The sequence below is a fragment of the Schistocerca gregaria genome, chromosome 9 (assembly GCF_023897955.1).
Source record: "Schistocerca gregaria isolate iqSchGreg1 chromosome 9, iqSchGreg1.2, whole genome shotgun sequence".
NCBI classification, from domain to species: domain Eukaryota; kingdom Metazoa; phylum Arthropoda; class Insecta; order Orthoptera; family Acrididae; genus Schistocerca; species Schistocerca gregaria.
Genome location: NC_064928.1, coordinates 217,607,361 through 217,623,018, shown reverse-complemented (window position 1 = coordinate 217,623,018; position 15,658 = coordinate 217,607,361). Strand labels below are relative to the sequence as shown.

The window sequence follows — 15,658 nt, the reverse complement described above, 5'->3', positions numbered from 1 at the left end:
GAGTCTTTGCTCCAATAGCACCTACAACGGTTCTATATGGTTGCTGGTCAGAGAAGAAACTGCAGTTCATTATTCCACGACTGTACTGACCTGGATGTGTGAATTGGGTGCATTGCCGTGCTGAAATATGGCATTATTGTTGGGAACATTATTTGAATCATGGGGCGCACCTGATCACCTAAAATGTTAACAAAGTTTGAGAGGAAATCACAAACCAGTCACACAACCGAGACGATACTCCACACGCAAGCAATTTGATCAATAGTCACTTGTGAGGAACGGTGTTAAAACCCTTCTGGAAATCTAGAAATATGGAAGCGATCTGAGATCCGTTGTCTTCACTCCTTATTTCATGGGAGTAGAGATAGCTGTGTTGCACAAGAACGATATTTTCTGAATCCGTGTTGGTTACGTATCAATAAGTTACTTTCTTCAAGGTGATTCATAACGTTAGATTACAGTATATGCTGCAAAATCCTACAGCAAATTGAGGTCTGTTGTTCTTGTCGTTGTCTTCAGTCCTGAGACTGGTTTGATGCAGCTCTCCATGCTACTCTACCCTGTGCAAGCTGCTTTATCTCCCAGTACCTACTGCAACCTACATCCTTCTGAATCTGCTTTGTGTATTCATCTCTTCGTCTCCCTCTACGATTTTTACCATCTACGCTGCCCTCCAGTACTAAATTGGTGATCCCATGATGCCTGAAACTCCTCTTCTCCCCAATTTTATTCAATACCTCCTCATTAGTTATGTGATCTACCCACCTAATCTTCACCATTCTTCTGTAGCACCACATTTCGAAAGCTTCTATTCTCTTCTTGTCCAAACTATTTATCGTCCATGTTTCACTTCCATACATGGCTACACTCCATACAAATACTTTCAGAAATGACTTCCTGACACTTAAATCTATGCTCGATGTTAACAAATTTCTCTTCTTCAGAAACGCTTTCCTTGCCACTGCCAGTCTACATTTTATATCCTCTCTACTTCGACCATCATCAGTTATTTTGCTCCCCAAATAGCAAAACTCCTTTACTACATTAAGTGTATCATTTTACTAATCTAATTACCTCAGCATCAGCAGACTTAATTCGACTACATTCCATTATCCTCGTTTTCCTTTTGTTGATGTTCATCTTATACCCTCCTTTCAAGACACTGTCCATTCCGTTCAACTGCTCTTCCAAGTCCTTTTCTGTCTCTGACAGAATTACAATGTCATCGGCGAACCTTAAAGTTTTTATTTCTTCTCCATTGATTTTAATACCTAATCCAAATTTTTCTTTTGTTTCCTTTACGGCTTGTTCAATATACAGATTGAATAACATCGGGGAGAGGCTACAACCCTGTCTTACTCCCTTCCCAACCACTGCTTTCCTTTCATGGCCCTCGACTCTTAAAACTGCCATTTGGTTTCTGTATAGATTGTAAATAGCATTTCGCTCTCTGTATTTTACCCCTGCCACCTTCAGAATTTGAAAGAGATTGCAGTCAACATTATCAAAAGCTTCGTCTAAGTCTACGGGTTTGTAATGCTGCGGGTTACTCCTATTTCCTTTCTCGAATATTGGTGCGACCTGTGCTACTTTCGAGTTATTATTTATTTTGCAAAAATTGTGAGAAATCACAATGACACTTTTAGTTGTGAAGTGAAAAAGTTATATCCTGGTTCTTTTCGGAATGTGAAGTTACCTCTCAAGGATAGGATTCGCTAATGAAATTTCTATACGAAGTTTGATTGTTATTGACTTGGCAGAATGGCTGAGAGCTGCGCCTACTCAACTTGAATAATTATCCGTTAGAATGTTGCTAGGTACGGGCGAGGCTGTCGCGTGCGAAATGCAGTGAAGTGTACAATTGTGGAGGAAATATGGCGCTCGCAATAGCTGTAGCGCACAATACCGTTAGCTGTGATGACTGCTGCGTGCGCCGCTCGCTGCTGACAAATAAGATAACTCTCGTTCTATCTGGATTGATCTTCGCCAATCAAACTCTCCCTACGCCGTGATGAAGTCAAGGATTCCTATTCGCCCGTAGTCTAACTTTTCGCGTGGCACACTTAATCGCAAGGACTCAATAGAGTCGCACTTCGATTCGCTCTCGAAAGAGTTGCTCTCCCAGTGAAGTACTGAGGAGAGATTTGTTCCTCGCTCCAAGAGCGACAACGGAACGGCGCCTCTTCACGCCAGAGGTGAAGGGGTATATCTTTCGGTCTCTTCCATTACTCCTTCAGCTCAAGGTGTCAGAAATACCGTGTGCCAATCTGCACTGCTCTTCTAAAACGGGAGAATGACGTTTCGTTTAAGGCGACCTATCCGGAAACCTGTAGCGTCGGCGTTTGTAGTTTGCTGTCTCCCTGTGAAAATCTCTGAAGCTACATGCTATGTGTAAAGAATGCGTCGGCTGGCCGCTCCCACACAATGTAGCGGAATTGGCTTTTAAGCCGAACACGGGGTCGTTCTCCCCTTTCCCTCGGGCAAACGCCGTCCGCTCCATGGGCGGTCGCCGCCCGATGTAGATAGGATTAATCGTCCTCTGAAGGGACCGGCCTCTGGGCGTGTGGTCCGCCTCAGCCAAACTAAAAGCTCTTGTGACCGTCGTGTCTCGTGTGTGTGTGTGTGTGTGTGTGTGTGTGTGTGTGTGTGTGTGTGTGCGCGTGCACACACCAGCCTCGAGTATCTCAACCCTGGTGCGCACTTATTGTTTGCGTATCGTTTAGATAAATTCATACAACATTGATTTTATCTTATCGAGTTTGGGTTCGAATGAAGTCTTGACGTGCGGAATATGACTGTGAGGGCGGAATGTGTACGCAATGAAGGTCAGGAGACCACGACTTTTAGTTCGCCTTGCCTGCTCTGTGTACAGGTTGTGACTGTGCGGTGCGTTTGGTGTTGCAGGAAGAAGATTGAGTCGATCGGCAAGATGACGCAGATGACGCAGGAGGAGATCGTGACGAACACGAAGACGGTGGTTCAGGGCCTGGAGGCGCTCAAGAACGAGATCAACTCGATCCTGAACGGGCTGTCGCCGGCGCTGGAGCCGCAGGGGCCGGCCGGCTCGCCCGACCACGCAGGCGCCGAGAAGGCGGGGCTCGTCCGCAAGTTCCTCGACACCATCGAGCTGGGCCTGGGGGAGGCGCAGGTGCGTGTTCCAGCTAGGCGGCGCGCCGCGCACTGTGCTCTACGTATGCAGCAGTGACACGGTACGAGGGTAATTCCAAAAGTGGGCTCTCAGATTTTTTAACAAATACATCGACCTGTTAATTTCTACATCAGTTTACAGCTTCAACACTTAGCTATTTTTTCGACATCACCATTTCTGTCTATGCATTTTTGTAGACGCTGTGGCAATTTTTGTATGCCCTTGTGTAAGGTGCCTCTTACGTGAGGAATGCATTTTTACCAGTTTTAATAAATTCTCTTATTGATGTATTCACGATAGTTAGGAAGTGCTGTAGTCCGTAGCCGGCCATGAGTCGGAGAGCATTCCCCACGCTGGCTGGCTACGTGACGAAGCGACCATATGTCGCGCGTAGTGGGGTGGGGCTCGGCGCTGGACCGTAGCAACAAGCGTCAGCCTGGGAAATATACGTGACGGGAAGTACCGCCATCTTGGCGCCAAAGTCACCGATTTTGTTTATTTATATTTAATAATTAGTCATTTATGGCAACATGAATACTAGGAGTAGCCTCTGGATGTTTAAAACTATATCTGGATGTTTAAAACTATATAATTTTGCCCTGTTAAAATTCACACCCGTTCATTAACAAATGCATATCATAGTAAGTACGAAATTGATTGGAAATCCACGAACTGTGACGAAACTAGTTAGAGACACGGACTGCGGTCCAAAGTCGGCAGTCGGCGTTAAGAGCTCTGCCTGTCTTGTTCGATGGTAGCCAGGCTCTCGGTTACGAGTAGTTCGTGACATGAGTGTTTCATTATTGATCTAATAGGAATAAAAGTGATATCACGGCATTCCGAATGTTAATTTCGAGTAAATAGATACCTCAAAGTTCGACAGCAATTTCCGATAATTAGCTTTCACCGACAGACACATCCAATGCGCCTGAAGAATCTCCATGGGACGACATTTACGAGAACTGCACCGCGCACAGGTAGGAGGAAATCCGACGATCCATCCACCAACGCGGATCATGGAAGGTCCGAATGGAAACGGTGACCTGTTATACTGTATGTCACATACACCACCCTCTAAGGACTCGCGGCTAAGCTGAGTAATAACAGTATCAGTTTAGAAACGAGGGAATCTTGCACAGGTCATACCAGCTCGCCGCCATGCTGTTCAGAAAGTCATCAATCTCTTCTTTCACCTCGTCGTCGGAGCCGAATCTCTGGGACCACAACTAACGCTGACAGGTACTGTGAGACTCTGAAAAAACTCAAACGGGCAATTCAGAAACGGAGAAGAGGAATGTTGAGCAAGGGCGTACACATTCTCCGTGACGACGCTCGCCCACACATCGCTCGGCAAACCGTTGCTCTCCTGCAACAGTTTCAGTGGAACATAATCACCCACCCACCCTATAGTCCTGACTTGGTGCCCAGTTAGTGTCACCTGTTCCCCAGGTTAAAAGGAGGTTTGGCCGGAAAGCGATTCAAATCAGACGACAAGGTGGAAGAAGATAAACTTGCTGAACAGCATTGCGGCGAGCTGGTATGACGTCGCTATTAAAAACTGCCACAGCGTCTACAGAAATACATCTATAGAAATGGTGATAATGTCGAAAATGTTCAAGCTGTAAACTGATGTAAACCATTATAGAAATAAACAGGTCTATGTACTTACAAAAAATAGACCTTACTTTTGGGCTTACCCTCGTATATATTTTTAAATGTGCTGCAGTAAGGTGCTGTATATTTTTAAATGTTCTACACGACAGTCTGTTTCAGCTTATTGCCACTATCTGGTAAGATTATCTATACGTAAGTCGTTGGTGTTTTACGTTTGCAGTGATATTGGTATTTACGTTTAGTTGGAAGTGACGACCATATTGCATTTACAGTAAATTTTTTGTCATGTCTTTTTAACTATATTACTTTTGTCTTTACGAAACCTGAAATTACGATTTTGTGTGACATTTTGACAGATCTTTATTACGATGCAATAAGTGTATGCTTAGAAAGTACATACAGCTTACCAGAGATGTTAAACTTCATTGTTCTTTTTCCCTTAACATTTTATCTATGGTCTGTGTAAGTTTTGTTTAGAATATGACTTTTCTTTTTGTATTCTATTATATCAATGTTTTCAGTGTAGTATTTATGTCTAAAATCCGGTGTGTTCGGTTAGAATTTCGTGTGGATGTTTCTTTCTATGAATATAAGATATGTTTTCCGAGAATGGTCACAGTAAGTCCTTTCGGTATTTAGTTAATATTTATAACGCACTTTCCATTTTCTCGGTTTCGTGGTGTGGAGTTTTCGGATTTGAATGGAATCTTGACGGATTAGTGCGTTAGAAATATTTAGCAAGAACATTCTCGAAGAACTGCAAATTGATATTCATACAAGGAAATGTCCACACAAAATTCTTAACGAACATACAGATTTTAAACATAAATACTACATTGAAAATTTTGACATGATAAAATAAGAAAAGAAAGTCGTATTCTAAACAAACCCATACATACTATAGATATAATTTAAGGACGATCAGGACAATGAAATGTAACATCTCTGGCAAGCTGTTCATACTTTGTAAACAGATAGCATCGTAGTAAAGAACTGTCAAAATATCAGAAAAACGTGTTTATTTTTTGTAACTACAAAAAATGTTATACTTACGAAGACATGGCAGAAAAAGTTTACTGTAGATGCAATGTAGTCGTCACTTCCAACTACACATAAGTACCAATGCAGTTGTACACACAAAACAGCCACAGTTCACGTATAGATAATACTACTATTATTATTTTTGCAGGTCCGTTTATGGCAAAAAGCTGAAACAGGCTCGTCTACTGGAATACTAAAATAAAAAACTATATTACCTTTTTTGCAGCTGGTTTTGGAGCATGGATTTTCAGTATGTCATAGTCTGACGTATAAAAGGCTGCGTGCCAAACAGTATGTAAATATCTGTACAGTGCTAGCCATTCCTGATATAAGGCGGATTCAATTACTAACGTCCAGGGTCACTACTTAACTGAATGAAGTTCCACGCATACAGAGCTGACTGCCGACTCTTCAGGAAATTACTGCAGTCTTTGGGCGATTTCGTAGTTTTTTTTTGCCAGTCGCTTACAGCAGATCGCAATGGCCGAGGCAATTGTAAATTCCGCAATTTTTGAAGTGCGCAGTGTGATTAGATTTTTGCTTTCAGAGGAATTTTCAGCTTCTGAAATGGTTCGCGAGTTACGTGAAATAATGAGTGACAAGTTCATAAATAATGTCGAGAATTTCAAAATGGCTGTACAAATGTTCACGATGAACAGCAGAGTGGCAGGGCCAGTACTTGGATGACAGATCGATGAAGTGAACCAAAAAGTTCGAAGTGATGACGATGGACGATTAATTCCAGTGTTGGTCGAAACAACGTTTGCACCAGGGGTCTGCAAACTTTTTAGTCCGCGGGCCACATTGACTCCTCAACAAAGTCATACCGGCCAAGATCTAACTAAGCACCCTAGCACTCCATGATCACCATAATGTAAGGTTAAAGGAACGATGAAATCGGAAAAATCTATGCTTCTGAGAATATCCAGCACTGAAGCGAACTACGATTTTTATGCTGGCGTAGCTGCGGTAAAGTTCTGACCAGTTTTTTTGAACTCCGAACGATAATTGAAATTTTTTTGAACGAAAGGAATCGCCCTCTGGCTGAGTTACGGAACGGCGAGTGGTTATCGAAGCTGGCATATTATACTGACTTAACATATGAATGACCTTAATTTAAAATTGCAAGGTGAAAACCAGTTTCTGCCTGATCTATACACGCATTTTAGTCCTTTCAACAAAAGATTGCTTTGTTTCAATCTCAGTTAAACAAAGTATCCTTCACGCATTTTAATACATGCCAAACATTGTCAGAAAACTGACATTTCGTTTCCTGTAACTTTCGCATTTGCTGCTTTGGGGACTTCAAAAATTAATTTTGAATCACTTTTTTCAGATATCGATGCATATTCAAACGATATAAAGATATTTCAGAATCCCTTTGACGTCGATATGGAAGCGTTACCCGCAGAACCTGTTTGAAATTATTGATTTGCAATGAAGCAACTTTTTTAAAGAAAAATATTCAAAGTCAACATTACTGGAATTTTATGAATGTTTTCCATCCACACCGTTTCCAAATTTACATAAATTTACCCGTGGCTTTCTTCCGCTTTTGGGACTAATTATTTGTGTGAAAAAACTTCATCCAAACTGAAACATGCAAAAAGTATTTACAGATCAAAATTAAGTGATGAGCATTTGAAGTCGCTGATTATCTCTACCAGTAAACTTGATCCACAAGTGGAGGTAATTATGATAGGAAAGTTACAGCTACATGAAAGTCACTATAACTAAGATGTTAAATTTCTTTACGTGAGTGAATGCTCCAACACTGTGAGTTTCCAAGATATAAATTAGTTGTTTTTATACATCAGTTACGACTAAAATATCCAATATCATTATGTGCACCATGTATTTTTTTCTTTTCTTTAAATTGCCTTTAAATAAAAATATTTTATGCGATTTACTTGCTATGTGTGTTTTTCAACGTAATCAAAAGAAAGTGAAACTTCGATTAAGAAGCATCTTGCATAATGATTGATTACTAAGGCTAGACTTGCACCAGACTCGTGAGTAGAATAAAATGCAAAGAATTTTTTACTTAATGTTTTCGCCGAACTAGTCTGTTAAGCGTTCTTTCTTTTTTTCACTATCGCACGGAGAATGGTCTGTCTGTTTATTGTGGGTAGCCACAAGTTTAACCATGACCTTCCGCTTTGTAAAGACAGAGCTCCGACAATGTCGCGGTGTATAGGTCGCGATAGGCCTCGAAACTAAATTGTTGTCGGTATAGGTACCACCTCAAATACACTCCTGGAAATGGAAAAAAGAACACTTTGACACCGGTGTGTCAGACCCACCATACTTGCTCCGGACACTGCGAGAGGGCTGTACAAGCAATGATCACACGCACGGCACAGCGGACACATCAGGAACCGTGGTGTTGGCCGTCGAATGGCGCTAGCTGCGCAGCATTTGTGCACCGCCGCCGTCAGTGTCAGCCAGTTTGCCGTGGCATACGGATCTCCATCGCAGTCTTTAACACTGGTAGCATGCCGCGACAGCGTGGACGTGAACCGTATGTGCAGTTGACGGACTTTGAGCGAGGGCGTATAGTGGGCATGCGGGAGGCCGGGTGGACGTACCGCCGAATTGCTCAACACGTGGGGCGTGAGGTGTCCACAGTACATCGATGTTGTCGCCAGTGGTCGGCGGAAGGTGCACGTGCCCGTCGACCTGGGACCGGACCGCAGCGACGCACGGATGCACGCCAAGACGGTAGGATCCTACGCAGTGCCGTAGGGGACCGCACCGCCACTTCCCAGCAAATTAGGGACACTGTTGCTGCTGGGGTATCGGCGAGGACCATTCGCAACCGTCTCCATGAAGCTGGTCTACGGTCCCGCACACCGTTAGGCCGTCTTCCGCTCACGCCCCAACATCGTGCAGCCCGCCTCCAGTGGTGTCGCGACAGGCGTGAATGGAGGGACGAATGGAGACGTGTCGTCTTCAGCGATGAGAGTCGCTTCTGCCTTAGTGCCAATGATGGTCGTATGCATGTTTGGCGCCGTGCAGGTGAGCGCCACAATCAGGACTGCATACGACCGAGGCACACAGGGCCAACACCTGGCATCATGGTGTGGGGAGCGATCTCCTACACTGGCCGTACACCTCTGGTGATCGTCGAGGGGACACTGAATAGTGCACGGTACATCCAAACCGTCATCGAACCCAACGTTCCTAGACCGGCAAGGGAACTTGCTGTTCCAACAGGACAATGCACGTCCGCATGTATCCCGTGCCACCCAGCGTGCTCTAGAAGGTGTAAGTCAACTACCCTGGCCAGCAAGATCTCCGGATCTGTCCCCCATTGAGCATGTTTGGGACTGGATGAAGCGTCGTCTCACGCGGTCTGCACGTACAGCACGAATGCTGGTCCAACTGAGGCGCCAGGTGGAAATGGCATGGCAAGCCGTTCCACAGGACTGCATCCAGCATCTCTACGATCGTCTCCATGGGAGAATAGCAGCCTGCATTGCTGCGAAAGGTGGATATGCACTGTACTAGTGCAGACATTGTGCATGCTCTATTGCCTGTGTCTATGTGCCTGTGGTTCTGTCAGTGTGATCATGTGATGTATCTGACCCCAGGAATGTGTCAATAAAGTTTCCCCTTCCTGGGACAATGAATTCACGGTGTTCTTATTTCAATTTCCAGGAGTGTATTTGGCGGGCCGGGTACCGGGGCTGTCCGGCCCTCGTGGGCCGTAGTTCGGAGATCACTGGTTTACACGATTGTCACTGAACGGCTTGGATATCACGGATTGTGTGCGAGGTGGGTTCCAAAAATGATCGCTGGTCGGAACGAAGAATGCGTAGTGCACTATAGTGTTCGGAGAGCAGTAGACAAGGAAAAGATAAATCTATTTCCCACATTGTTGCGAGCGACGAGACGTGTCTGTCGCCCACGAACGCAGAATCCAAACAGCTGTCTAAGCAGTGCCGCCATTAAAGTTCACCCACACCAAGAGTGTTTAAGTAATCCCCATTCGCGAAACATAAATGATGGCTGCCGTTTTTTGGGACAAACAGGGCGTTCTTTTGATTTATTTAATGGGCCATGGTTCAAAAACTACAGCTGACGTATACTATGGAACGCTATCCAGATTGAGACCACATGCAATCCAAAACAGGCGCCGCGGGAAACTGTCGTCTGGCATAGTCCTTCTTAACAATGCACGTTCTGACACACAGCCAAAACCGAGAAGATTCAATATTTCCATTGGGAACTTTTTGATCGCTCTCTGTACAGTCTCTATCTTGGACCAAACGACTATTTCCTTTCTTGAATTTGAAAGTCCGGTTGGCAAACATTTGAAAACGACGAAATAAAAACTTGGGTTACCATTTAGTTCAGTTTCCAGGCGTCAGACTTCTATCCAGAGGTATTAAAGAAGCTGATGTAGCGTTACATTAATTGTACAGATATGAACAGCGATTATGTGGAAAAGTAAAATAGGTAGTAGTGAAATGTTACTATCAGTATAATCCTTTCCTCACGAGCTTTTTTTTTATGACCATACAGTTTTGGAATATGCCTCGCACGTAGTCTTGTCATTGGATGCCAAAGAGATTACGTGTGTTTGGTATAGCGGCGATTATTTTTTGTCGGAATTGGTCAGGAGAATCGTACCAAATTTTGCTATAAAATGAAATAAAGTGCGAGAAAGTTCCAGTAATATTCAATATTGCTATTGCCGACCGTGTTGTAAGTAGAACAAGAATTTTGCGAGTGGTCTTTGTGAAGACGGAAGTCGTTGCAGATTATGACCGACCTGGGCATTCGAGTAAATCATTAACCCACGAAGTAGTGGAAAAAGTGAAACAAGTGATTCTGGTCGGTAGCCGAATCACAATCACCCAAGTTGCTGATGTTAGCATATCACTTTGCTCATGCAATGAAGTTGTACAGAATGTTTTGGATATGACACTTGCGAGAGCAAACTTTGTTCCAAAATTGCTGAATTTCGAACAAAACAGTGGCCAATGAATGCTGCTCAGGAGTCTGTACGATGTCAAGAACGATGCGGAAATGCCGAAGCGTGCCGCTCCAGGTGATGCATAGGTTTGCGGATATGACGTGGAAACTAAGGTTCAGTCGTCACGGTGGACGCGTCGTCGTGGATCGCAAAGACCGAAGAGAGTTAGACAGTTGCGGTCAAATCACTTAGTTCTTGGCCCAAGGTCAAGGTTTTACTGTAAAGTTCAACGCCGTCCCGTGAAGTAACCCGGAAAGAAACGTCCGTATTTGAGGCGAAACAATTCATGGCTTTCTCAGCCGATAGTACCTGTTCACACACAATTCCTTCTTCGCGAATTGTTGGCCCAAAACAATCCTGTAATGATGCCCCAGTCTCCATATTCGTTAGACATGACCCCATGTGATTTTTGTGTATTTTCAAAAAAAAATTGTAATGGTGCGTCGTTTTGCAAATATAGAGTAAAAACGCATCGCTGGCAGTTAAAAGCTGTCCTACAGTTACAGAGGTGTTTTTGGGAGAGAAGAAAACGCTGGCATTATTACATATTGTTAAACGGAGTAAGGTTTTGAAGCGAATATCATTGATGAAGGCGAAGAAAGAAAATTATTAAAAAGTTATGTAATTTTTTGGTTACGTACGTTATTTGGAGGGCTGGAGGGTTCGCTATATTTTCACTTTGTATTTGGGTGTGTTCGTTGTTTATTATTAATACTTAAACTTTGCTGTGAAACAAGTGAAATTGAAGGCATCATTATAAAACTGGAAATCGATGGAGATGGGGAATAAGATATTGCGAGAATAATTTGACTGAGCACTGGAAGATCTAAGTCGGAAACGAGGTGTTGAAGTAGTCATAACGAAACTATTCCGCCTGGTATGCCACAGGCAAAATACGTTCGAACTTCGAGAAGAATGTTATAATTCCAATACCATAGCAGGCAGATGCTGGCAGGTGTTCGTGTCACCGAACTACCAGTTCAGTACGTCATGTTCGCAAAATACCGACACAAATTATTTACGAAAGAATGGAAAAGCCACGTGGAAGATCTCCTCGGATTCCAGAGAAGTGTAGGAACATGCGAGTGTGACCTATAATAAATGGTAGGTCAAAGAACCACCTTCGTTTATAGCATTTACAGATGCTGACAGTGTTTGTGACAGTGCCTACTGGAATACGCTGTTTGAAATTCTGGAAGTGGCACATATATTAAAAAAATAGGTTATTCACAATTCCTAAAAAAAAATCGGGGCAGCAGTTTGAGCCGAAGGACATGAACGGGAAACGGTGATAGGGAAGGGAATGAAACAAGAGTTGCAGCCTATCCCAGAAGTTACTGAACCTCTGCATAGTGCAACAGTTAAAGGAAATAAAGGAGAGATTTGAAGATGGAATTGAAGTTCAGAGAGAAGAAATGAAATTTTCCAGGTTTGCCGATGACAGTAATTTTTGGACACAGCAAAGGACTAGCAACAGCAGTTAAAGAGAATGGATAGTATCTTGGAAAGAAATTAATAGATGATAGTCAACAAAATTGAAACAAGGGTAGGCAAATTCAGATGAATGTCCAGACACTCTGTGACCAAAATGGTACTGAAACAGAGGATGACAGACTAAAGGCCGAACTACTAAATGTCTTCTTCCAAAGCTGTTTCACAGAGGAAGACTGCACTGTGCTTCCTTCTCTAGATTGTCGCACAGTTGACAAAATGGTAGATATCGAAGTAGACGACAGAGGGATAGAGAAACAATTAAAATCGCTCAAAAGAGGAAAGGCCGCTGGTCCTGATGGAATACCAGTTCGATTTTACACAGAGTACGCGAAGGAACTTGCCCCCCTTCTTGCAGCGGTGTACCGTAGGTATCTAGAAGAGCGAAGCGTTCCAAAGGATTGGAAAAGGGCACAGGTCATCCCCGTTTTCAAGAAGGGACGTCGAACAGATGTGCAGAACTATAGACCTATATCTCTAACGTCGATTAGTTGTAGAATTTTGGAACACGTATTATGTTCGAGTGTAATGTCTTTTCTGGAGACTAGAAATCTACTCTGTAGGAATCAGCATGGGTTTCGAAAAAGACGGTCGTGTGAAACCCAGCTCGCGCTATTCGTCCACGAGACTCAGAGGGCCATAGACACGGGTTCCCACGTAGATGCCGTGTTTCTTGACTTCCGCAAGGCGTTTGACACAGTTCCCCACAGTCGTTTAATGAACAAAGTAAGAGCATACGGACTATCAGATCAATTGTGTGATTGGATTGAGGAGTTCCTAGATAACAGAACGCAGCATGTCATTCTCAATGGAGAGAAGTCTTCCGAAGTAAGAGTGATTTCAGGTGTGCCGCAGGGGAGTGTCATAGGACCGTTGCTGTTCACAATATACATAAATGACCTGGTGGATGACATCGGAAGTTCACTGAGGCTTTTTGCAGATGATGCTGTGGTGTATCGAGAGGTTGCAACAATGGAAAATTGTACTGAAATGCAGGAGGATCTGCAGCGAATTGACGCATGGTGCACGGAATGGCAATTGAATCTCAATGTAGACAATTGTAATGTGCTGCGAATACATAGAAAGATAGATCCCTTTATCATTTAGCTACAAAATAGGTCATCAACTGGAAGCAGTTAATTCCATAAATTATCTGGGAGTACGCATTAGGAGTGATTTAAAATGGAATGATCATATAAAGTTGATCGTCGGTAAAGCAGATGCCAGACTGAGATTCATTGGAAGAATCCTAAGGAAATGCAATCCGACAACAAAGGAAGTAGGTTACAGTACGCTTGTTCGCCCACTGCTTGAATACTGCTCAGCAGTGTGAGATCCGTACCAGGTAGGGTTGATAGAAGAGATAGAGAAGATCGAACGGAGAGCAGCGCGCTTCGCTACAGGATCATTTAGTAATTGCGAAAGCGTTACGGAGATGATAAACTCCAGTGGAAGATTCTGCAGGAGAGACGCTCAGTAGCTCGGTACGGGCTTTTGTTAAAGTTTCGAGAACATACCTTCACCGAAGAGTCAAGCAGTATATTGCTCCCTCCTACGTATATCTCGCGAAGAGACCATGAGGATAAAATCAGAGATTAGAGCCCACACAGAAGCATACCGACAATCCTTCTTTCCACGTACAATACGAGACTGGAATAGAAGGGAGAACCGATAGAGGTACTGAGGGTTCCCTCCACCACACACCGTCAGGTGGCTTGCGGAGTATGGATGTAGATGTAGAATTCAACGAGGCGATGCTGAGGGCATTAGAGAAAGAAACGTCACTTAAAGCAGATCAGTTCTGCTATTCGGGCAGCGAAATAACTGATAGACTAAGTAGAGGGGTGTAAAACCCAGATTGGCTGTACCACGGAAAGCATTCCTGAAAAGGAGAAACCTTTTAACACATTTTAGAAAGCCTTCGGGAAGGAATTTCTCGGGAATAACCTTGTATTGTAGTGGAACGTGGACGATAAACAGTTGAGACGAGAAGAGATTAGAAACGTAATCAGTGATACAGAAAAGTGCTGAAGGTTAGATGGGTTGGAGAGTGTAATGAGAAGGGACTGAATCGAACTGCAGAGAATTATTTATGGCGTAACTTGACTAAAAGTATTGGCTTTCATTCCACATCTTGAGCCATACGGTACTCGTTTATTGTTAATTGAGGAAAGTAGGGGTAGGGGTGGGGATGGAGGGGGGGTTAAAAATATACAAGAAAACTAAGGCTCGAATACGGCAAGCAGGTACAAATGGATTTCAGTTAACGGTAGTTAAAGATGAAGGTTTACACAGGATATAGTAGCGCACAGAGCTGCATCAGATTAACTCCACTATTTTCACGATCCTCGTGTAAAGTGTAATAAAGAGCATATGAAGGTATGTCTAGTGCACACCGTTATTTGAAAACTTATACTGTCTTCATGTAGCACTTCCCCCTCCCCCCCCCCTCCCCCCCCCCTCGATGTCTCACAGCCTCATACATTTATATTAGTTTTGTAGTTGCGGGACGCAAAATGTAATTATTAGTTTGATCTACAATAAAAATAGTTCTTAATGCACATAGTGTATTGAACATGTATTTACTTTCAGACATTGGTCCTTTAGTGCTTTATAAACTGCTTCATACGTTCCAGGTATTATTTTAGTTAATTTGCAGTGTGTTATTAGAGTGTTGTACTGTAAGGTAGAGTAAATCTCTCCCGTAGCAAGAAATTGGAGTGTTAGAGCCCGTCTTCTGCAGATAAGGCCGTTCTTAAGTGAGTATTGTGCTGTTGTGGTATGACGAGACACCTCACTGGGCAAATACTGAAATTTATGCTCATCCATTCTTAAGTAATTTATGTACGAATTGACGTCCTCCACTACAAGCTGACGTAACAAGTTTTCACTGATTTTATAGTCTCGTCTTAAAACCCCGCTTCTCTTTCAAATGCGCAAACAGTGCAGCTGTGGTAAATGAAACTGCTGCGCAGAGTGATGGGGTGGCGTTCTCGAGAAGCTCAACGAGAAACGGCTGGGCGGCGTGTGGCGCTGCGCGCCAGTTGGCTGCTACAACATAAGCCGCGCCGCTGTTGGTTTACGACTTGAATGCAGCCGCTAGAGAAACACGCTCGCTGTGCTCGTAACTAGCATGTCTCAGGTTTCATTCGAGTAAAGTTGTTGTTCAAATCAGTATGGACACTCGAAAACGAACATCATGGTGCTGGCAATATTTTACGGAGGATGGAGATGACGTTACTTGCAACATTTGTCGAAAAAATCTCCGTAATGTATCAAAAAATACAACGGGCATGATTAGACATCTTAAACTGCACAATTTATCGAGAAATAAAACAGCGACGTCCGTAGATACAGAGACTCACTCTTCCAATAGTGCGAGG

At 43.4% G+C, this 15,658-nt stretch overlaps 1 protein-coding gene across 9 annotated transcripts in view; it reads left to right on the top strand.

Annotated features, from left to right (window-relative positions):
- Positions 1-15,658, top strand: part of LOC126291997 (kinesin light chain) — a 390,450-nt gene that overhangs the window by 245,793 nt on the left and 128,999 nt on the right. For all 9 annotated transcript variants that reach the window (XM_049985770.1, XM_049985772.1, XM_049985775.1 and 6 more), the window contains one exon: positions 2,905-3,148. In XM_049985770.1, coding sequence (XP_049841727.1) covers positions 2,905-3,148 — 244 coding nt within the window. The remainder of the gene's footprint in view (positions 1-2,904; positions 3,149-15,658) is intronic.